Below are 24422 nucleotides of genomic sequence, written 5' to 3'. Positions count from 1 at the left end.
AAATAGAGGTGAGAGAGAACAGAACTTGATAGAGCCTTCGAGTTTTGATTTTGAGAAAGACACCGACTAGCTTCTCAGTCCATATGTTGTTTTAATAGCTGGAGAGTTTAGAAAGACTGATAGGAATGGACGGGTTCAGAAAGCGATAAATTCAAAGGGTTCATGCTACCCCGCCGGTAATTGGCAATTGGTAATCGGATAAACAACCTCACCGCCTTACCAATTAAGTCACTGATATTATAAACCATTCTTATCTTTAGCAAAATTCCATTGTTGCTTTGTAAACATCCTACGACTTTATCATCCCATCGACCATCCCACATTTTACATTCAATAAATAATTAACAACTTTATTCTGAGTTTGTCGCAGGAAATTATGGCTCCTTCTCTTGAGGAAAGGCCAGATGCCGTACAAGACGTCCTCTCAAATCCTCTCAAAAATGCTCCCAAACTTGTCGCCCCAGAACCCGAACATTGTCCTGGCCCAGAATCCGAAGCTGCGGGAAAAGCAGATTCTTGCGCCGGCTGTCCCAACCAAGCCATATGCGCATCTGCACCCAAAGGTCCCGATCCAGATATTCCAGCTATAACCGCACGTCTCGCTGGTATCAAACATAAAGTCCTGATTCTGTCGGGGAAGGGTGGTGTGGGGAAAAGCACATTTACAAGTTTACTTGCGCATGCCTTTGCAACAAATGAAGACAATACAGTAGGAATTATGGATACCGATATTTGTGGACCGAGTATACCCAAAATGATGGGAGTAGAAACGGAGCAGATACATGTTAGTGGTGCAGGTTGGAGTCCAGTATGGGTTATGGAGAATTTGGGTGTGATGAGTGTGCAGTTCATGTTACCCAATCGAGACGATGCCGTGATATGGAGAGGACCTAAGAAAAATGGATTGATCAAGCAATTTTTAAAGGATGTAGAGTGGGGAGAGATGGATTTCTTGTTGGTGGACACGCCTCCAGGAACCAGCGATGAACATTTGAGTGTGAATTCATTCCTTAAGGAAAGTGGCGTGGATGGGGCTTTAGTAGTTACAACGCCACAGGAAGTTTCACTGTTAGATGTCAGAAAAGAAATCGATTTTTGTCGGAAGGCGGGGATCAAGGTATTGGGGATCGTAGAAAACATGTCAGGATTCGTCTGCCCGAAATGCACACACGAAAGTCAAATCTTCCAAGCAACAACGGGAGGCGCGAGAGCTTTGGCTAAAGAGATGAACATCCCGTTCCTAGGGGCTGTACCACTAGATCCTCGAATTGGGATGTCGTGTGATTATGGCGAGAGCTTTTTCGATGCTTGGCCTGATAGTCCAGCCTGCACGGCATTGAAGACTGTTGTTAGAAAACTTGGTGAAGAAATTGGGCTCGATCCCAAGAGCATACTACCTGACGATTGAAAAGTCTTCCACGAAGTTCATTTCCTCACAGGTCACCCGATAACATGATTTGGTCAGAAAAGCGTGGTCAATATCCCCTCCGGGCACTCAGCTTCCTGTTATGTCTACCATAATACTACACATACAGTCCGTCGACTTTGCCACGGCTTGAATCCGTAACCAGAAAGCGAAGAATGCCGACAGATACTGATATAATATCAAAGATAATTAGCGTATAGAATTCGAACCAACTATGAGATTCAACAAACCGCATGATTATTGTCCAGTCCAGTGAGCTTAGCAATGCGGTGTGATTCGGGGCGGCGAGTGCCCACCTATGTTTCATCTCTCACCTGCAATTTCCACACTAGCTTAACACATTTGCTGGTTTTAGATTTCGGCAACATTTGAACCCTTGAAGTCCTTCCTTCCCCGCGCACCTCGCTGACAATTGAAGCAACGCGTATCATTATTACTCCACATATTGCCCGCATGTTTTCAAATGCACGGATTGTCACAAAGTAATCCATACCCCAAAATTGCGGATGTTACCATCTTTCTGCGTCCGGAGAGTCGAATTCGGGCAATCTGGTCTGGCTCGCTTACATTGAAATTCCTATTCTAGATATCTGAGAAAAAAGAACCGCCGGTTCAGGAAGTCGTGGCCGGATATAAACACTGATCTATATACACGTGCCTGAGGTACTTAGATATCTCGGAACATTATGCATCGGAGCTTCTTATGTGTCGGAGGATTCACTCTTTTATTTGGCAAGGCCTGGAATCACGAGATAGTTTTCAAACTCGTCTAGGTGTACATCTGTCCCTATATTATCAGGGATTCCGCTGTGCGATAACCCATTTGAGAAGTAGGGTATCTTTTGATGTTTGGTTCATCACGGCACTTACTAGATTTGCTTACATTGTGTGACTTAGCATGCACCTTGAATAACAATGCGGATGATGGGTGGTATGCAATGTCCGAGTTTTGCAGACGATACATTTGCTATAGCAAGGAATCCGCTTATATTCCTCTATAATGTCTATGTTATATGGAGTAAAGAGCTTCTAATTACATTCAGAGATCGCTTGCGCGAACTTGATTCCATCCGAAGACAAATCAGGGTGTCCCCTTTAAGCAAGTGGTCCCATGGGGCCAGTGTTCGGTTAAAGCCGATTACTCTTTTCATCTTGTTTTCCGCTCTTCTCAAGCTTGCTTATCGTGATTTGGGTCGAAAGACTCTGGATCCTCTCTCTATATACCCATTCATTAACATTAAAAGATATTGGCCAATTTGGCGTACTGGGAGAGGAAAGCGCCAGGAGCTTTCTCGGCTATACTTGCCGAAAATCATTCGTCAGAACTTTATTCACCAGAAGACTAAAGGTTTCATATGATAACAGTCAGTCAGATGCAGGTACCAACTAGTATCGCCTAAACCCGAACCAACGATTGCCGAAGCCATTGTCTTCAAAAAAAAACCATATGAATCTCTAAACCTACCACACCAGATGCAAGCTGTCGTAAGCTTTAGAGTTGCATGCGAATGGATGTATTCTAGAGGTTATCATTCGACAATCTTGTGTTGCAAGTGCTTGTGGGGATCAATTCTTTGTGAGGAAAATATTCAGCCGTGTTTCGAAGACCGGAACGATTTGAGCATCCGGAGAACGATTCCTTTCTAGGGCAGTTAGATTTTGATACCCCGGGGCCTGTATGTCAGATTGTAATGTGGGTCAAGATTACAACTCGGATGAGAGGTTTGTTCGCACGGTTTCCTTTCCACATGTGGATTTATCCACCTGCACGCACGGTACTTTTCCTTGAGACGAAATTTCACATCCCTTGTTTTAATATGGATCGATATGAACCGAAATACGAACCTACGCGGTTAGTCTTTCTGGTTTTGGTGGTTAAGCTTAATCACTCGAGGCTTCGTATCTCCCTGTAGTCCTTTTTTGGGCCTATATTCACGAATGATAATGGCCTGTTCAAACCGCGATCACATTGCGTCGCTACCCAAGCAGAAACTGCAAGGCACGAACGGATAGGGAAGAAAGGGTTCATCCGGTCTTTCTATGGCTTCTATGATTGATGGATCTTTCTGGGCCCCTGTAGACCAGCCGTGGCGATATGGTTTCTCAATGTTTACTTTTACCTGCTCAGACCCCGCTCTTTCGGTTGTCGATCGAGATATACTTTGAGTAAGTAAAAGTCGACGTTCCAACATGACGGCTGTGGGGCCTGATATTAACATTGGTGAGCAACTTCAAATCTTCAATGACTCGCTGTCGCTGACTCAATTTATAGGCGGAAAAGGTCTGGCTGTGATCTGGGCTCTCAATGCTGTCTCAATCACCATTGTTATCGCAAGATGCATGACGCAAAGATTCATCACCCGTCAACTAGGACTTAGTGATGCTTTGGTCGTTGTATCGATGGTATGTTCTCTACCTCATGAGCCACGGAACATAACTGATGATGAAGTGTACCATTTCTTCCATGGCAGCTTTGATCACAGTACAATATCACTATGGCTGGGGACGACATTACGCATATCTCGATCCATTTGATAGGATTGAGGCCATGAAATATAACGCAATTGGGCAATCTTTTGGTAAGTTCACTTTAGTAAGAGTCTCTATACAAGATATCTCTCTAACGTTTGTGTTCGCCAGGTGTCATGGGCTCAACTTTTGGTCGAATGTCCTTCATTATCCTCATGCTACAGCTATTTGGAACTTCTAAATTAAAGCACGCAGCTCTATGGACATTATTTTGGGTGCAATTTATTCCAAATTGTGTTGTTGTCGTCACATTGTACGTTCAATGTAACGACATTCGAGCTTTGTGGGACACATCAATTGTATCTTCATGCTGGCCTGAGTCTTACCAAACTGTGGGTCTAGACACCATTATCACTTGAATAATTTCTAATGGCACATTAGTATATCGGCTACGCACATACGAGTTGGAATGGCCTCACGGATCTCTTTTTGACTTGTCTACCGGCAACAATGTTGTGGAGTTTACAGATGAATCGTCGGACGAAATTTGGCTTGGTATTCTTGCTCAGTCTAAGTTTACTGTGAGTTCTACTCCTAGCTTCTTTTGTCACATTTCCTAATTTCAACTTCTCGCAGCGCCTTTGTGGGAGTTATCATGAAGATTGTGTATATTAGAGTACTTGCCGACCGAGGAGATTATACCTGTAAGTACCATGTTGATCATTAACTAACAACCCGCTGACAATACCAGACAATACAGTCCCATTCTTCGTTTGGGTACAGTAAGTTCTCCCCTTCAATTTCCATATGACTATTTCCTGACCTTCCGAAAATAGAGTCGAATCCAATCTCGTCGTGATCGCCTCTTCAGTTCCACTACTCCGTCCCCTCTTTGTCCGTCTTAGGTCCGGCGATTTCACCACCCGCAATGGCTCTACGGCTCCTACTTTTGAGATGTCAGGCTATAGTAATAAGAGAAAATCAATACAGAATAATCATATGTTTAGTGAGATAAGCGATGATGATTTGGGGCTGAAGGATTCGCGGGATGGGATGCCGATCGATGATAAGGGGAGCGAAGATCACATTTTACCGATACAGGGGGAGAAGGAAAGGGTTCTGGAACCGTGGGTGGTGAAGAAGGAAGTTAGCTATAGTGTGAGGGTTGAAGAGACGGGGGACGAGGATATCGAGAAGGGAGAGTCGGAGAGGGAGAGAGGGCGAAATCATACATTCATGGTGCCGAAAAGAGCGAGTAAAGGGAGTATGAGTATTCTGAGTAATGTTTCGATGGCGTGAAAATTACTCGGCGTGAGTTTTGGGTTACGTTTTATTGGGCTATTGGGTCTTAATTCGGTGTTGGAATGGGAATGGAATCTGGGATGAATCTGGGATGAATCTGGGATGAATCTGGGATGAATATGGATATGGATATGAATGTGGATATACTACAGCAAATCATCTCTTTGTAAGATCTTACATACCCTCAAAATCAGCTTCTGTAATCTCACATTGATTTTTCCATCGTATCTCGAGTTTGAAGACGTACTAGTGAGAAGCACCTGGATTTGAATCTGTATACTTTACTTGGATATTTAAATCGTAAATTTTCATCCTCCTCCCGCGCTCGCAAGACGGCATCATCATAATCGTCGTCATTCGAATATAATCTCATCTACACACCTTATTAAGATTACTCAGATCCGTACTGGGAAATATATATGTATATACAATACCCTCCCTCACTATATATCTTATACCTCTCTTTAATTTTCTTTAGTAATCAATTGGATTGAGCAAAACCGAAACAAATAAAAATTAAATAAATAAAATAAAATAAAATAAAATAAAATAAATAAAATAAAATAAAATAAAATAAAATAAAATAAAATAAAATAAAATAAAATAAAATAAAATAAATAAAATAAAATAAAATAAAATAAAATAAAATAAAATAAAATAAATAAAATAAAATAAAATAAAATAAAATAAAATAAAATAAAATAAAATAAAATAAAATAAAATAAAATAAAATAAAATAAAATAAAATAAAATAAAATAAAATAAAATAAAATAAAATAAAATAAAATAAAATAAAAATAAATAAATAAAATAAAATAAAATAAAATAAAATAAAATAAAATAAAATAAAATAAAAATACAACTCCAAACAAATATCGATATTGATATCAATATCAACATCCATCTATCTATCTATCCCTCCCTCCAAATGATAACCAAATAATCAAAAAACCAAATAACCAACTCATATGAAAAGAGAAAAGAATAATTCTCACGAAAACTAAAAATTGGAAATGCTCGGAAGGGAAATGCTCGAAAGGGAAGAGAGGGGAAAATGAGAAAATGGGAAAATGTATACGTACCCCATGTCTATTTTTTATATGTTGGTATGCGTTTTATGTTATTTTACTTTATTGTATTGTATTTTACAGAGGGAAAAATCTGTAAAGTATTGTAATCTGTGTTGGATACAACCATATTGGTGGGATGGGGTAGCTATAGCCAATGGGTTGTGGATGGACTGGGCTGGACTTTGTTTGAGGATGAGGGATGAGAGATGAGGGAGGGAGATTGTAAGTGTGTATTGGGGCTTGCAATTGATTTTTGTAATGAGGGGGAGGGGTTTGTGTTGCTACTGTACTCCTCCGTAGGGAGGGGAGGGGGGAACTCGTTGGTCAGACGGAAGAACTTGGGATGTTGAGATGTTGGGATATGGGAAGATTTGAATGTAGAGTGTTTTTTTTTTAATAAATCGGATACCCCACTTTCTGGCCACCCCCCTTTTGGGCCACTTTTTACACCAAAAATGGAAATTTTAACTCTCTCATTTATAAATAGAATTTCATGAAAATTTATATATATATAATTTAGATCGATTTAAGCTTATTCTGAAATTTTCAGATTTTTAGGATTTTTCTGTATTGAGATCTAGAGTTTCAAAATATCGATTTTTAAATTTGTATAGGAATCACATACAAATTTGAAACTTTTATAAAATCTTTAATAACTTTCGAATAAAAATTGCTAAAAATATATTATAAAATTTCACTATCACTTTATAATATATTTCATATAATAGATTCAAAAAAAATAAAAAAATTCTCATAAATAAATATTTAAAAAGATACTTTCAAAATGACAGGGATTATTTATACTACTCTAAACTCACTGTATACTATATCTCTATATCTGTTAATTTTTTTGAATTTTTTTTGAATTTCTATATAGATTCAAGCTCAAATATTTCAGAAATATATATAGTTTTCTTTTAATAATTGTTATTAAAAAGTTATTAAAGATTTTATAAAAATTCTAAATTTGTATATGATTCCCATACAAATTTGAAAATCGATATTTTGAAACTCTAGCTCTCAATACAGAAAAATTCTAAAAATCTAAAAATTTCAGAATAAGCTTAAATCGATTTAAATTATATATATACAAATTTTCATTGAATTGTATTATATATTAATAAAGATATTAATAGACCTAAAAAATGGTTTTTGGTGTAAAAGGATGGCCCAAAACCCTGTTGGCCCGAAAGTAGGGTAACCGACTTATTTGGTATCAAATTAGTATATCGGGATTTTGGGCTGTGGTTTGAGGATTTTTGAGTTAAGAAGTTATGTTGATAGGTTTAATATGAATAGATAGTATAGTATAATTTCCATACTTGCATGGATTTAAATAATTAGATACATTGATTGTTATAAAGAATGAAATATCTCCAACATAATCTCACATATGTATGATCTCCTCGAATAACTTGATGTCCTACAAAGTATTTTCCGTCCCAGGGAAGTATTGTATATACTCCATAATCTACGGATAGTTAGCAAGTTGGATTCAGCGCTCTCCACATGACACAGAATAGCGGGTAAACTATGATTTGTAATGAAGGATGGCTGAGCATTGGAATGAATAAGCTTTTCTGTAGCATATTGTATAAAAGCGCTGAAGCTTAATTTCTCTCGCACAAGCATTCGCAGTGCAAGACTGGGCTGCGGAACGCAGATTAGGGCCCGTTAGATGAGCTTATGGTTTGTGGATGGGGGTGTGGAATCGAGACGGGCTCGGAATTTGGGGGCCGGAATGGGGATGCGGATTTGTGGTTGTTTGGTGTACTTACTTGTCTCCTTGTGTAGGTGTACGAGAATGAAGCGATTGTTGTTTGTGGTTGAATTGGTGGCTGTACTGTGTTGTACTGACTGCACTGGTACTGACTGCACTGGTTATATTGTTGTTATCATTTTTCGGACGATATAAAGTCTTTCTTTCAACCGATAGACCCTCAAACTCTAGAAGATATCTAAAAGATTGCCTCTGTGCATGTATCTACTCTGTAAGTAATTCTCCCACTCTAGCGCAACAGTATTGATACCAGATAGGCGAAGCCCCCGAGAAACCCAGAGCACTCCACCCAACAACCCCTTGGTCCTTGCAGACGGAAACCAACCGACCTCCCCCATATACCCTAGTTTATCAGCAAGCTCCGGGCATCCCAGCCACATCACGGAGATTGAACCCAGACGTCGAAAAATCCATGGGATTTTTGTATCCTTTCCTTCTTTCAATCGATGTACTTTTGCGTTGCTTTCTTGCCTTGCTCATATTGTTAAATCGAATGTAGAGTTGATCGGGACCGAAGTGTCGATTCCATTCGATACCAATTCCCATTTGGATGGTCTGATGTGTACATCCAATAGTCCCGCTTTTGATTGGTATTCTAAATGTAGTAGTTTAATATCCGTGATTCAAGCGTTGGAGAACTCAGAGGTTGGAATTTATTGAGCCTATATACTTCCGTCTACTTTCTTCACTTGTTGATAGTGCTTCTTATCCCAGTATCTTCTTCATCTCGTTTTTTTACTTTGTTCTCTCACCTCATCTCTTTTCATCTACTCATCTCATTTGCCACTCTACCCGTTCGCTCTAGGTACCGTTTCTCGCCAGGATGAAGACTTCAGTAATGAGCACGGCTCTTGCAGCCCTTACCTTCCTCCCCTCTCTGAGCACGTGCACTCCCATCGCAAGCCCCAGCTCAGTAGCCATCTCCAAACTTACCCCATCCCTCCCCCTAACAGTCAGTGTTGTGAAGACCTTTGACTTCCCTTCATGGTGCGAGAACTTCGCCATCAGATCCAACGGCAACCTTCTCGTCTCCCGTCTCGATACCCCCGAGGTTCTCCTCGTCTCCCCCACAAACGCATTTGAGCCCATCACCGTCACCACCTTCAATGCCACTACCTACAAAGGCGCACTAGGTATCTCCGAAACCACAAAAGATGTCTTCTACGTCATCACCTCCGCCCAAGTCGACGACTCCTTCGTCAAAACCAGCGGCGTAAACTCCATCTGGAAAATCAACATGAACACCTTTGCTCAAAGAAACGGAACCATCACCTCTCCCGCCACCGTAACAAAAATCGTCGATATCCCCGGTGCCGATTTCCTCAACGGAATGACCACATTGGACAATGAAAATGTTCTCGTAGGAGATATCTACAATGGCTGGGTCTACAAAGTCTGCGTCACCACCGGCGCCTACTCCATCGCTGTCAACGATCCCAAGATGAAGTTCCCCGCGGGCGCCTCCACCAATCTCGGGGTCAACGGTATCAAAATCTCCAAGTCCTATCTCTACTGGACCAACACCGCTGTGGGTACTCTTAACAAAATCAAGATTGCAAGCGATGGAACCCCAATTGGCTCCAGCTCAGTCGTCGTAAGCAATGTTCCCAAAGCAGATGATTTTATTTTCAAGAACGACGGAACCATCTGGGTTGCGCAAAACCAAATGGATGAGTTGAGTTACATTCCTGTCGGAGCTTCTCAAGCTACTTTGGTCGCTGGAAGTAATGTTTCGACTACGTTGGCTGGTGTTACTTCGGGTCATTTTGGAAGAACTGCCAAGGATGCTAATATTTTGTATTTGGCTACTAGTGGTGGTAAGTATCCCCTTCTCCCCTGCGTTTTGTCATTTGCAAGTTTGACGGGACTAATTGGGAATAGGATTGGCATTACCCATCAATGGAACCGTGACCGTAGCAGGGAGTATCGTCAAGATCGATACCACTGGGTTTTAGCCATTAACGCCTGGGAGTGATGTCGATGAATGTGGTGGAGATATGGAATAGTATTTCAGAAAATAGAATGGCATGAATGTATGTGTGTTTGACGCTGATGTGGAATAGATATATATGTATATGCGAAAATATGGAGAATAATGATATTTTTAATAGCTAATAATCCATGTGCCGATCCGTGATTGGTGCTCTAGACTGACATTTCTAAATATTCTTAGAACCGCTCGCTTATGAGATCCTAAGGGGCGAGATTCATAGATGGTGGCAGCAGGTATAATTGTGAATATGAGCGACACACGCGATTGAGCAAGATACCATCAACAATATATTCAAGAGCACCTCCACTTCGATCTATAGATCTGATAAAATTTTATAACAGACCAATATGTTTTAAAACGAAACTCAAAGATTATCATACCCACCCATTTACATATGAAAACCGACCAAACTTTTGCAGTTCGTTCTCCTTTGGCCTTCAGCGCCATTCAAACCCAGCGTATCACGTATAAGTAACAACAACATGAACGCAATATGATATCAGCAACAGTGCCCACTTGCATCTCCTCATTATTCTCAACTACTCTATCTCTATCTGCAGTATTAATTATGGCGGGATATATATAGACTTCACCTCCAAATCTCAGACCCTAACCGTATGCGTCAGAAAGTGTTTTTTTCCATGAAATATCAAGATTTTCTTTGAAACATATGAGTATTTCACACGTCCGTTCTCGAATTTCAGATTCGTGGAATAGGTCTGTGAAAATTCTTCAGTTAAGATCGCAAGATTTGTATTTGGAATTATGCAAGATACTCTGTTGTATCCTGAGAATACTAGATGAAGAGAATCTTTCGCGATAATGCTACATACCGATATGATATCCGAGGTATTGATCCTTGGATGGATATTATCATTGTCTGATATACGAGCAGATAAGCTGGGGAGATTTTTCGAGAAGAGAGAGGCTACTTGAGGGGGGTTCTTGTACCCATCAGATGAGAAAATGATGCTGAAGCGAAATATATACCAATACCAATTGATAGAAGTAGCCGAATATACAATCCAAAAGACACTGGACCAGATCTGTGGATACTTTGAAATACTACAAATCTCACTACCATGATATTGAGATATGAATAGCGGAGCTGGGAAAATCCAAAGCAGGTAATCAGACGTTACATAAAGACGCATAATGTGGAATTCTATCATCTTTGCCTCAGTCCTTTGAATTGGGACATAGAATGTTGGATACACACTGCGTCTACTTGGCTCACAGCATTTACATTGCATTCTCCGTCGACTTTCTTAATAGCAAGAGAGAAGTCCGCATGAAACCCGACGGTCGACAAGGTACTGTCGAGATCCAACAAATTACACGCTTTCGAATGTTTATAACGTAGCGGCTGACCGACTGTGATGATGGACGTGAATTTAAACGGAAAAGATGATGTGGAATGAATTATAGTACATACAAAAACAAGCGCCTTATCGTGTAGTGTTAATGAAATTGTGAGGAATACTTTTTGGGGAAAAATTCATATTCTGGAGGTGTGTTTGGGAAAGGTTTTAGACAACAGATAATGGTTGGTTGAGAGGATCATGAATAATCGGGAGAGAACTCAATTTGACATGGGATGAAATTGTAATTTGTAAAGACATTCTTTCTACTTCAAATGCGTTGAGAAACTCGGTTTGTTTGAGAGATTGAAAAGGGTTGAGAGTCTCAAACAGGGTAAGATATTCGATCCTCATGCCAAGGAGGTGCATTGAAAGAGGATCGATATCATGAAAATACACTGATGAATATGTTGAGCGACTTGAAAAGGTTGGAGACCTGAGCATGTACGTGGTATCTAACCAGAAAGTAAAGAGGCTATATTCGCGAGATGGACCGTGAGATCAGTCAAGCTTGTAATTTGTAGAAGAATACCCAAAGAGCAATTAAAGTCGCAGAGCAGTTCCATCTTATCTTGTAAGGCGTTTGCGAAAAAGGAGGACCTGCGCAGAAGCTCAAAATTCAAATGGCGTGTTTTCAATAGCCTTTACATACACAGGTTCTGGTCCTCAGGATGATGCGATTGAGATATAAAGAGCTTAATGACATTGCTCATGCATGTTATAATGGTGGTATTGGAAACTGTGGCTTCGAATGATACTGTCTGTTGATGAAGCGTGGAAAGCCAATGGGTTTTCATGCTCTGATCCTACCTCAAACTTCACGCTCTATTCTCAAAGCACCCAAAGATATTTGCTTCATTGAAAGAAAGCAAGCGAGCGTCCTCAATGTTTAAGATTTCAAAATAGCAAGACATTGCTTGGCCAGATCCTAATTAGCTTCATCCGATTTGACGACTGTAGCCCCAGCCAGGCAGGACCGAAAACACCATAGAAAGCGTTTCGAGCTTGATATTACAACTGCAGAAGTTCGCATGCTCTATAAGATAGACATAGTAATGGAACTTTACAAGTCAAGGAGTACAGATCTTGGCTTCCGCGGTAGTGTCATTTCGATGATATTTCATTGACTATGAATAGGACAACTTCCAACCGCGGGTAAATGCAGAGACTTCTGCAGATAGTAGAGATACTTATAGAACTTGCAAACTTCAATTGTCAACGAAAATAGAAGAGCCTGTCAGTTTGTCCTTCACAGATGGGAAGGTTCTGTATATAGATCGTGGAGGGGGGGGTTAAGCGTAGTAAGAAGTAAATGGGTAAGAAACGAACAGTGAGTGAAGATCTAATTAGACAGTTGTACGTACATTTGTAGTCTTTACGCTTGTTGTAAGCATGACTTAAACCCGCAGACATGTCAGTTTTTGATACCCAAATCCTGGTTGCGACCATTCCCTATCGACTTAAGACTCTCATAGAGTTCTGATATGCAGGTCTAATGCTGACTTGCTTGTGAAGAAGTCATACTTATTGATGACTGCAGTAATCTATACTATCCATGTTCATGATCCACGCCCATATGCACGAATACATAACTGACGTAACGGTTAGATGAAGCTTGAATAGAAAGTCGTTTCGTTGATCCAGTCACCTTCGACATCATACGGCTCCAATGAAGCATAATATAGATTAACATCGGTAGATCAAAAGTAAGCGACGCTTGACACATCTATATATTATTGATGCATGAAAAGATCCAACGTTGATTCACAGATCTCTGAGATCGTTCTAACGAGAAGTGGAGATTGTGTTCATCACGTGAAATGCAACATGTTCTTTTTAAAGCAAACGGGGTCTTCAAGATCGATTCCCGGGCCGATCTGCCAAGAGAATCAAAAGTCCTGCAAGTCAATCTTACATTGTACATACTGTCACATCTACTGAGGCCGATTTGAATCATTTGGTCAAAACCCCAAAAATAGATTTTCGCTTAAGCTAAAAATATATTTAGAATTTAATGATGTACTTTTATACAAAGAAAAAGTATTCAATTCAGTACACAACTTTAAAGGGATTGATAAAATGAAAAGAAAAGAAGCACAATTATTAATTAGAACTTAAGGAATCGATTGATATATTTCTTTATAAATTATTTCAAAAATTGAAATTTATATCTAATATAATAGTATTTGTAGAATAATAGACTTGATATTGAAATTTAATTATTATTAAAATTTAATAAAATATTATTATATTGAATATAAATTTCAATTTTTGAGATAATTCATAAAGAAATATATCAATCGATTCTTTAAACTCTAATTAATAGTTATACTTCCTTTCTTTTCATTTTATTAATTTCTTTAAGGTTATATACTGAATCTAAGAAATTCTATACTATTGAAGAGATTAGCTGAAACTTGATTAGTCATAGTACCTAATATTTGAGGTATCAATATAAAATAAATATAATTGAAATAATTATAATAATAATATATTAAATATCAATTTTATATTTTGAAATAATTCAAAAGTAACTATACCAATCGATTCCTTAAACTTCAATTAATAATTATACTACTTTCTTCTTAATTTTATAAGCTTCTTTAGGGTTATATACTGAATTGAATGTTTTTTTTTTTCAATATTATAGAAACTAATTAAAGCTATATTAATTATATTATTTAAACAAGATAAAAATTGAAATAAGGAATTCTTACTAAGCTTGCTTGCTTATTTCGCTTATCCTAAAGTAGTTTATGCATTATAAGGAAAATTATTTAATGATAGATTTTAAATATTAATACACTTCTTATAAAAAATTTCGAAATGAATTCTAAAAATATATAAATAAAATTAACCCTAAAGACTATTCAATAATATAATTTATTCTACAAAAAACTTTTAATAAGATTGAATTCTATCTTTCTTTATAAAATTTCTATAAACACATTATATAGATTCTAAAATTTCTTTTTTCATTAGACGAAAATCTATTTTTGGGGTTTTGGTCAAATGATTCAAATCGGCCTCAGTACATCCCGAGGAGGAGGGAAATCGAACATGTACGTCGCGAGGTTTGTGATATGAACATGGATCGGCGGTGAGAATATCGCAATTCTTGTGTACGTGGTACACATGATGAGAAGTCTGTATCTCTTGTCGGCACTGGATGGCAAACATTTATTGTACTCGTGGAGTTCTAGAAAGTGTTCGAATAAGACACTGGATGGACAGACACACTGATCTTACTTTGGGGTCTTGACCTTACCATATGAGGAAGGTAATATCTTAAAATCACTTACTAACCATATAAGAAACGCCTCTGGATGAATTCAAGGACATTTATCAGCTGTAATGCCCATATTGTCCACTGAGCGCAAAAAGGAATTGCCATCCAGAGTATCATGGATAATAAAAAGGCCATAAAACAGGCATGGTAGGTATTCGATATCTTGAGGATCTTTTCCTAAATCGACGTACACAGATGCTTTCTCATTGACGCTGACTACCAAGATATTGTTGGAAATATATCATCTTATGCTCTGAAGGGAAACAATAGATCTTTCAAAATGTACGAGTAACGCAGAATTAGATCTACGTACTACTGTGCCCCCTTGGCTAGGCGAGGCAGGTAGGTACAGTATGATGAATTCCAGGACTTCCAGGACTTCAACATTGGTAAGAATATGCATTAGACGACATCGATCCAACTCAGGAGTACTTCTCTAATAAGTTCTCTGCTTTCACTCGTAGTTAGTTCCACACTTATTCTTACCTAGGTATTATGTGCTGTGTTCGCACTTTTGCTCGCTCTCGTACAAGGCTAAACTCTTCCTTCCACTCAGACTCTTGGATCGGCTCCAAAGTAGAATGGCGGCGTTGAATCCTTGAAGAGAAAACCGGAGACGGTAAACTCATCTGAGTATAGCCTCATCTTCTTCTCATCTGGCTAATCTGTGAATTTCTTAATCCCATCCTATCGCACCATTCACATCCATCTACCAGGAAATCTTGAGTCTAGAATTTGATCCTTATTTACGAATTATTGAAAGTCGTGCCGAATCAAAGCATCAAGGGGGGCGATGATCATTGAGATGCCAGGTACTTGCATACATCAGTTCGGGAATTTAACCCTATACAGTACATTTCGTACCTTCACTTCAAGCAGGCTTCTTGCTGCACTCATTATAATTTCTAGCCGCCACCAATTAATAAAGAGGATGCGGATGTACTCCGTAGGTAGGTCTGTCAACAGGTCTAACGAAATAATTTCGATATTTAAATGGTCAAAAAAAGCAAGAAAGTGGTAGATGGCATTTTTACACATTTATGTGAAGATATGGATGTGAAGAATTGATTCCCTACTTCCAAATTCCTTTTTTTCGAACATTTCTATCTCCATTATCGACACAGGCAATCTGCATCATCTTTGTTCTCGACCCTCACTCGCCTCACAAGGATACCTGAGCAGCTGGAGTATCAAGATCATCTTTTTTTTGACATCGGATCCACAGCTTTCCGTGCTTCCTATGCAAAACTTACTTCGACTCCATTCCAAGTTCTACTTAGTCCATGAAATCGATATCCCACTTCAATATTAATCAAAATTTACCATCATTGTGGGTTTCTACCGTGACACTGCTTCGATCTTCATCTGCATAACATCTGCCATTGTATCTCAACTTCAAATATCTTCTCGTTGGCCAATGTTATTGGGAATACGGAGATACGACGAGAAAATCTTCTGCGAAGATTCGCAGCATACCCAATCGTGGCGGCATACAACCAGCCTTATCTTGCGCCAGGATTCGATCTGGAATATCAATACCTTCAATCGAACCCCTCACCAATATATTCGGGATCTACCAGTACCACGTCGGACTTGACTATCATTGGCGATCAACGATACGCTTCCCCAGCTTATCCTATCTGCGACAACAGTCCTAGACCTACAAAACGTCAAAAGATTAATGGAAAGCCCAAGCAGATTAAAGTTCGAGCAAAGATAGATAATCAGATGCCAGGAAATGATGCGTCTTCCGCAACTGCTGCGGAGGCTTCAACGACCGCTGCAAATAAACCAAAACGAGTACGGACGGGATGTTTGACATGCAGAGAAAGACATTTGAAATGCGATGAGGGTTTACCAAATTGTCTGAATTGCCGGAAATCTAGTCGGGAATGCAAAAGAGGGGTGCGATTAAATTTTATCGATACCCAGATCAAATCACCACCAATGATCCCTCCTACAGCAGACTGGTCAGGTCAGTAGATTTAAGGATATTTTCACCATACGTTTACTCACGCATGTTTAGTTCAATTCCAAGATGAGTCCCGCGAAATTGCTTCAGAATACAAGGGCGGCTTAAGTCGATATGCTCACATCGAACAAACAATTACTCCTCCTCGAGATCCGCCCACCGAATATCCTATGCGACCTGTGGTTGTTGATCCTATGATGCAAGGGAATGCCCTTCCGCCAATACAGACTGCTGGTACTTTCATGGATAATAATCTTGGGGCTAAGCAAGAGATGGCACATTCTTCACATTCTAGGCACACAAGTAGGCATTTATCTCACGCTGGTAGTGAGAGTTCTAGTTATTTGACCGCGCCGACGGCATACACTGCTTCGGAACAAATCATCACGCCACCTAACGAAAGTCGGGATTATCTTACTACTCCCGAAGAAGTTCTATATATGCAAGTTTTCGTCGAGGAAGTTGGATTATGGATGGATAGTATGGACCCGATGAAACACTTCTCTAGGTTATTACCGTTCCATTCTCTAGGAGAACCCATGCTTCTCAATGCTTTCCTAGCATGTGGAGCTCGACATTTGACTCTTGTCAATCCTGTTTACCAGGAGGACAAAGCATTATATTATTATGACACAGCCACTACTCAATTGTTGCGATCGTTACAAAATCCCGATCGAGATACTGTCATCTGTGCAACTACAGCTGTCATTCTTAACGTTTATGAGATCATGTCTGAAAGAGCGATGCAACGTATGAACCATATTGCCGGAGCACGAGCTTTGATTAAGGAATGTGGATGGAATGCACGAAGTACTGGTGTAGGGGCCGCATGCTTTTGGCTTAATGTTGGTATGGAATTGCTCAGTTGTTTGCATTTTAATTGGCAGGTAGCTTGGGAACCGGATCAATGGGGAGTTGATATGGATTTTTCACGAGAATTGGAAGCTGGACGAGAGGAAGTATGGGTTCATCGGATGCTATACATCATTGGTAAAATCGCAAACTTCCGGGCATCAATTCCACGATTTCAGGAGGCTTCACCACACGACGAACAAATCCGAATGCAATCTAGGTATGCGGAGTGGCAAAAATTAAAGAATCTTTGTGATAGCTGGAATACTAGTATACCTCGGACCATGCACCCGATGGCTTATTTGTATCCGTCACAGACCACTTCAAGTTCCGCTTTCCCAGAGATCTGGTGAGTATTCATCCATTAGGCGGGGTGTACAAAGTAACCTACTAATCACAAACTTATAGGCTTCTCAAACGTGCCACAATTGTTGGTAGATTGTTCTACCACACAGCGATGTGCCTTCTCCCTCAAATTAATCCGTTGTTGAGTCCAGAAAATGCGGAAATGCACGATATGCAGCAAGACCATTCTCGTTCCATATGTGGCATTGTAGCACACGTCAAGGACAGGGGAGTTGCTAGTGTCGCGCTTCGCTCTTTAGCTATCGCTGCCGAATGTTTAGTCGTTCGTCGCGAACAAGAAGAAGTTCTCACCATATTCGAAAAAATTCGAAAAGAGACGGGTTGGAGAGTTGGGTTCTTACACAAAGAACTCAAAACGAAGTGGGGTTGGCCAGATGAAACAGCACAACAGCAACAGATGATGCCACAAGCGAATTCCTTGTCACAGTTTTTCCCTTCTAATACGCCAGCACCAACGTCAAATTTACCATCTGCACCACCAAGACCGTCTATTCCAAGCGGTATCTTGAATCCTCTTCTGAAAACTGCCGACTTCTCCTTACCGAATCATCCATATCAACAACATTATCAACCACCAAACACAACAAATCAATTTACTCATACATATCTATAATTGATATGTCATATTACAAACCAGCATCCAAATTTTCATTGTTCATCACTTATTCGACGACGCTATGGGAGACGCAAATCAAAACAATACCTGAGAGGAAAAATTCAGGGATGGACGCCATTTTGCATACGGAATCCGGGGGACAAAATTTCAATTTAGCGTTAAGAACTGGGACATTGGAGTCAAATTGGCGTTTGGGGAATAAACAATCGGCGCCGGATTGGTGGGCACTCCTAGGTATGCTTGAACATAAAACCTTGGAGTTTGAGGGAATGGAGGACTTTATTCTTTCAGCGTTGTTCTTAGATAGTGTAGTACCATAGAGTGAGTGACATTGGACGATAGTGTATATACATTATACATGAATTGTATTATCTCTGAATGTTAAAGAATGTCCCTATTTTTTTCGATGCACGCCCTTCTCGTCTGAATGGTTTGAACTTGGTGAGTAGGTGAACTCATTATGAACGGACAATTGAGGCTAGTAGGTACTTTAAGTTTTGCCAATTTCATATACAGGTAGGCGAATCCGGTAGTATTGGTAGACAGTCAATGATTCAACATCATACAAATGTCTAGGTATGTTTCAATTGTCAGTTCAATAGAAAAATTGCTTTTCAAAACTAATAGTCGGCTCTCATAAGCGGCCGACTAGTTCCTAATCGGGGAAAGCAAATGTTCCCGGAAAGCAAATTGTCCCCGCTCAAACTCCAAAATATTATATATTTGATATTTTTAAAAATAGTTTATTAATAAAAGTATTATAGAATTGAATTATTAATATAGAGAAAAGAGAGATTAATAGAATTATATAGTTATTTAATAATATTTATTAATAAAAGCCTAAATCGATATTATTATTATTATCGCTATTATTTTTAATATTTAGATTACCTTTTTCATTTTTTTTTATTTTTTTTTAAAAGTCTTTTATAAACATAAAAGGCATATAGTCATACTATAAATCTAGTTCTATATCACCCTATATATTTATTATAAAAACAACCTTATTATTATTATTATTATTGCTATTAGTATTTATTATTCTCAAACTTTCCCCAACTCCCATATTTTTTTTCAATTCTTTTTTCTTTTACAGCTTTATTTATATCTGATTTATACATTTCCATTTTACCTTTAGATTTACTATTAAAATAATTAGATAATAAGATAAGAGAATATTGAGATTTTGTTTTTGATATTCTTTTAATTCTTTTATTCTTTTCCTTTCTTTCTTTTTAGTATTTTTATTTGATTTTAAAACATCATTTTTTTTAGTATACTAGATAATTAAAAAGGTATTATAATCTCTCTTTTTAGTTATAAGATTTTCTTTATTCTTTATTTCTTTTCAAATCCTTTGAGAATTTTCTATTGTAAATCCTTTTGAAATATCGGTAGCAGAGGTTTTGTATCGTTTTCTAAATGTTTAACTAGCTATAAAATCTTCCTATCTTCTTTTGTGATATACTGTAATCTCTACTTTTAGGGCCCGTTCGGATCGATTTTTTAGGCGATATAGAGCTATATTTGTTGTTAATATAGGCCTAAATGAGTGTTTACCGAACGCTAATGTAGCTCAACAATTTATATTGATTACAAAATTGGAAAAAAGCGTTTTACTGAACACTATATTTGGCTATAAAAAGCTATAAAATGTGAGTCGACAAAATTTGAAAATTTGTATGACAGCCTCGCCAAATCTGTAATACAACTTTGACTAGCATTTGTTAACATATTATTACTCTATATTTTGTAGACTACAAATTTCGAATCTATATTTATAAATTTAGGCTAAATTATTAGTTAACATATTATTTTGTTAATAAATTAAAAAAACAATTCGAACAAGCCCTTAGTATAATAGTATCAACCTGTATATTTTGTGATGCTTTGCCTTAGAAGAACTATGAGAGTAGGGTATAATTTATTCTTAGAATCTACAACTATAGAATTGGGAGTAAAGTGTTTATTGAGTGTATTTATATATTAATTATGTATATGTAATTGTATATGTGTGTGTATGTGTATATAAACAATTACAATTATAATTAAATATTGATTTGTAATATTATTTTTTTTTTTCGAAAAAGTTTGTTTTTAAGTTTTATAATTATTTATTTTAATTATTAAATTGGTAATTATAAAATAGTATTGTTATTATTTAATTACAATGATATAATAAATAGGTATATGTATAGGTTTTTCTTTTTTGTAACAAAAAGGTGTATGTGAAGTGAAAAAAATTGTTCTATAGCCTAACAATCAATTGAATTCTTTGAAGTATATAAATTAATTGAATTTTTTTTTTTAAATTTTTTTTTAATTAATTAATTTTTTTATATCTTTTGGTTAATATACTTTTGATTTTAAAAAGAAGATACAATAATAAGGATAAGTTATCACCGATATAGATTCAATAATAAAAAAATATATATACAATAATAAATTATTTATAGTTTTTTTAATATTTGTTTTATTAATTTATTTTTTTATTTAACTTATAGAAAAAAAAACAATTGCTTTTTCTATTACACAAAACAAATAGTCTATCAAAAAAGAAAAATTCAAAAAAAAGAAATCCTATTATAAAAGTAATTATGATTTTAATAAGAAATATAAATAAGGTTTTTTATTTGTTTGTTTTTGACATATAATTAATTTGTTTAATAAGTATAATTATAGTTATTATAAATAATAATCTCAAAAATAAAATCGATCTTTAATTTGCTTATTAAATATATTCATTCCATTATATTTCCCAATAAAATTTGGAAAAAGAATATGATCTTTTGATTGATTGTATTGATGATTATAAAAAGAAGTTTATTAATAAATTAGCTATAATAATATATTATTTTGATAATATTGAAAATGATAAGTATAAAATTATTGGGGAGGAGATTATAAAGGTTTTGTATTAAGATCAATTTGATTATAAATTTGATATACCCCATTACAAAAACATTAGCTTTATTAACATCAACAAACTGAAATCTTTAAATAAAAAATTATCAAAAAAGATAATGTTACAACAGAAATAATATATTCAGAAAAACAATTAAATTTATATAGACTATATATATAACTATATCTCTAACAAAGGGAATAATATATACTACTGAGTTTTTGATTAATTATTTAGTTAAGTTTGCTATTTACTTTATCTCACCGATAAACATAAGTATAAGTGTTTATTTTTTGGGAAGATTTGTAAAATATTTTTTTAGTATTAAATAACTATTACTAAATATAACAGCATAACAAAAATAAATTATAATTTTATTAATTTTTTATAAAATTAATTTTTTTTTAATAATTTAATTTATAAAAGAAACTAAAAAACTATATTTCGAAAAAAATACTTTTTATTATTTTTATTCAAAAAAACACAAAGTATTGTATAACCAAAATTATAATATAAAAAAATAAATTGAAATAGTAATACCAATTTGCTTTAATATAAATGAAAATAGAGTTTTTAATAATTTGTGAGTGGTTATATACAATTAAATATAAATTCAATTTTATTATTATATATACTATAGCTAAAAATTGTTTTATCTTTTGATTTATAATTATTCTATGTATTTTTATTATCACTATTAACTAAAAACTCAACTAATATTTTAATTTAAATTATTTAATTTTTACTTTTATACCTTATTTAATCATAATTATTAATACCTATAAAGACTTCCTTTCTAATTTACTTTAAAACTACCAAAACAAAAAAAAAACTTTCTTTATTTTATTATTTTAATAATTCAATTTTTATCCAATTACTTTTTTATTATTTATAAAATTATAATTTTTTATTATTTTAATATATAAAAAAAGTTTTTTTAATTTTTTTATTTATATATTAATTATTATTTATAAAATCATAATTATTCTTTTTACTCTCATAAAAACAAATCTATTTAAATAAATATATAAAAGATTCTAATAAAAAAAGATTTTATAAATAAAAATTGTGAAAAAAATATAAAACAATTTTGAAATTAAAAATAAAATACCAAATAAGATTATTATTAATGTTTAGTTATAATATTTTATATTTAAATTATTAATACATTTTTTTAATAATTAAAATATACTCCACTTCCTATTCGATATTATTAATAATATTTATTAGAAATAATGATTTAATAATTTATCCAAAAAATAGATTATCTACCACTTATAAAATTTACTAAATAAAAATATAAAATGGATTTTTATAATAATAATAAGTCCAATCAAAAAAAATCTCTAATCTAATTAACAATTTTGAATCTATTCTAAATTAAATAATCTAATTTTTTGAAAATTAATATATTAGAAAATTCCTTACATTAAACTATATATAATTTCTTATATCGAAATCAATTGAGTAGTAATGTAAATTAACTAATCAAAATATTTTTTTTATATATATAAAATATTCTTTTTTATTTAATCAAATATTAATTTATTATATTTAATATACTTTTTAATATTAATTATATTCAAATTGTTAATAAATATAATAAAATCAAATTTTCAATTTTAGAGGTTGTAGGGTAAATAACTATACTAAATTTTATATAAAAATTGATTATTTAATAATTTGTAAGAAAACATAAATTGAGTGTAATCTATTATTAATAGAAATTTGGATTAATTGTTTTAATAATAATTTATAAAGAAATATAAATATTATTAAAAATATCAATTATAAATCTCAATCTAATTATTAGTTTATAAATAATAAGCAATAAATAGTTTAACTTATATTTCTAAAATATTATTGAATTTTTACTAAAAGATTAATATAAATTGAAAATTATAATTAGAAATTATAAATTCTGGAATATTATAGTATTTATATATATAATATAGGTATAAATAGACCTAATCTTTTAAATTAATTGATTTATGATAGAATATCAAAATAATTTAATTAATTAATTAATTAATAATAATAAATACATTGTTGTAATTGTATTTATCTTTATTGAAATTATAATAGTTTATAATAATATACTATTATACTCTTATAGAAATAAAAAATAAATAAAATAAATCAAAAATATAATCTCTAGAAATAGAATTATATTTATATTTATAACAATTCCATATATATTAATTAATTATAAAAATTATATTTTTTAATAATATTATTTAATTAAAAGAATGTAGATCTTTTTTATATTAGAATGTATAGTAAAAATTGAATTATAGATTTTATAAATCAAATAAATTTATAAGTTGTTGGTATTTAGAATATATAAATAATTATTGTAAAATAATAATTCTTTTATGAGAATAAGATATTTATGTAATTTGATTATATAATTATATAAAACTTTTAAATTCAAATAGAATTTATTTATTTTAATAATATAATTAATTATATCAAAAATGGAAATATTATATTTATATCAAGATTCATAATAATATCTAATTTTTGTTAAAGAGATTTATATATAATCTTAATATTTATTTAATTATTTTTTATAAATTATTATAATCGATTTTTTTTTAATATTATTTTATAATTTAGTTTTATTAATATAATAGATAAATATATTTACAAATAAATTATTCTTTTTAATATGATATATAATAATGAAATTATAATTAATAAATAATTCTATTTAATATATTTATTGAGTGTTTAGTTGTTTGGTAGATATAAAATACTTAAAAGCTTTATAATTAATATATATTTTAATTTAATATAAGAATCTAATAAATTAATTTTATAATAATCTAAAGATTTAATAATCACAAATATTTCTTTATTATAAATTTTATCATTCAACTTAATCATAATTATTATTTCAAAAATAAATAATTAATAATTATTTATTATTATATTTTTGAGAGAGTATATTAACAATTATATTATTAAATATATTTAGTTTTTAGTATATAGGGTAGTATATAATTGTAATACTATAGA

The 24422-nt window shown here is 34.4% G+C and overlaps 4 protein-coding genes across 4 annotated transcripts; all 4 read left to right on the top strand.

The window, feature by feature from the left end:
- Window positions 1–376: 376 nt before the first annotated feature.
- EAE98_006865 (uncharacterized protein) lies at window positions 377–1408 on the top strand (the record flags this gene model as incomplete). Its single annotated transcript, XM_038954488.1, has 1 exon — window positions 377–1408. One exon carries the CDS (start codon window positions 377–379, stop codon window positions 1406–1408), a length of 1032 nt encoding a protein of 343 aa, XP_038809168.1.
- Window positions 1409–3616: 2208 nt separating this feature from the next.
- EAE98_006864 (uncharacterized protein) lies at window positions 3617–5194 on the top strand (the record flags this gene model as incomplete). Its single annotated transcript, XM_038954487.1, has 8 exons — window positions 3617–3647; window positions 3699–3829; window positions 3876–4005; window positions 4067–4287; window positions 4337–4476; window positions 4532–4599; window positions 4647–4677; window positions 4732–5194. The coding sequence occupies 8 exons, from the start codon at window positions 3617–3619 to the stop codon at window positions 5192–5194; spliced, it is 1215 nt and encodes a 404-aa protein (XP_038809167.1).
- Window positions 5195–8743: 3549 nt separating this feature from the next.
- Window positions 8744–10197, top strand: EAE98_006863 (uncharacterized protein). The gene is made up of 2 exons (XM_038954486.1): window positions 8744–9864; window positions 9929–10197. The coding sequence occupies exons 1-2, from the start codon at window positions 8871–8873 to the stop codon at window positions 10000–10002; spliced, it is 1068 nt and encodes a 355-aa protein (XP_038809166.1). The 5' UTR covers window positions 8744–8870; the 3' UTR covers window positions 10003–10197.
- A 6221-nt stretch (window positions 10198–16418) lies between these two features.
- On the top strand, window positions 16419–18493 carry EAE98_006862 (uncharacterized protein; the record flags this gene model as incomplete). The annotated part of the gene is made up of 3 exons (XM_038954485.1): window positions 16419–16665; window positions 16717–17863; window positions 17923–18493. 3 exons carry the CDS (start codon window positions 16419–16421, stop codon window positions 18491–18493), a joined length of 1965 nt encoding a protein of 654 aa, XP_038809165.1.
- Between the last annotated feature and the right edge of the window lie 5929 nt (window positions 18494–24422).

Source organism: Botrytis deweyae (assembly GCF_014898535.1).
Source record: "Botrytis deweyae strain B1 chromosome Unknown BDEW_015, whole genome shotgun sequence".
NCBI lineage: Eukaryota > Fungi > Ascomycota > Leotiomycetes > Helotiales > Sclerotiniaceae > Botrytis > Botrytis deweyae.
Note: the sequence above shows the minus strand (reverse complement) of the source record. Positions and strands in the feature narration are given on the sequence as shown.

Bases quoted from the DNA above. Each gene is read 5' to 3' on its own strand.
- EAE98_006863 (XM_038954486.1), top strand. From the start codon at position 8,871: ATGAAGACTTCAGTAATGAGCACGGCTCTTGCAGCCCTTACCTTCCTC. The intron at 9,865-9,928 runs GTAAGTATCCCC...AATTGGGAATAG, and splicing joins GTATTTGGCTACTAGTGGTG to GATTGGCATTACCCATCAAT.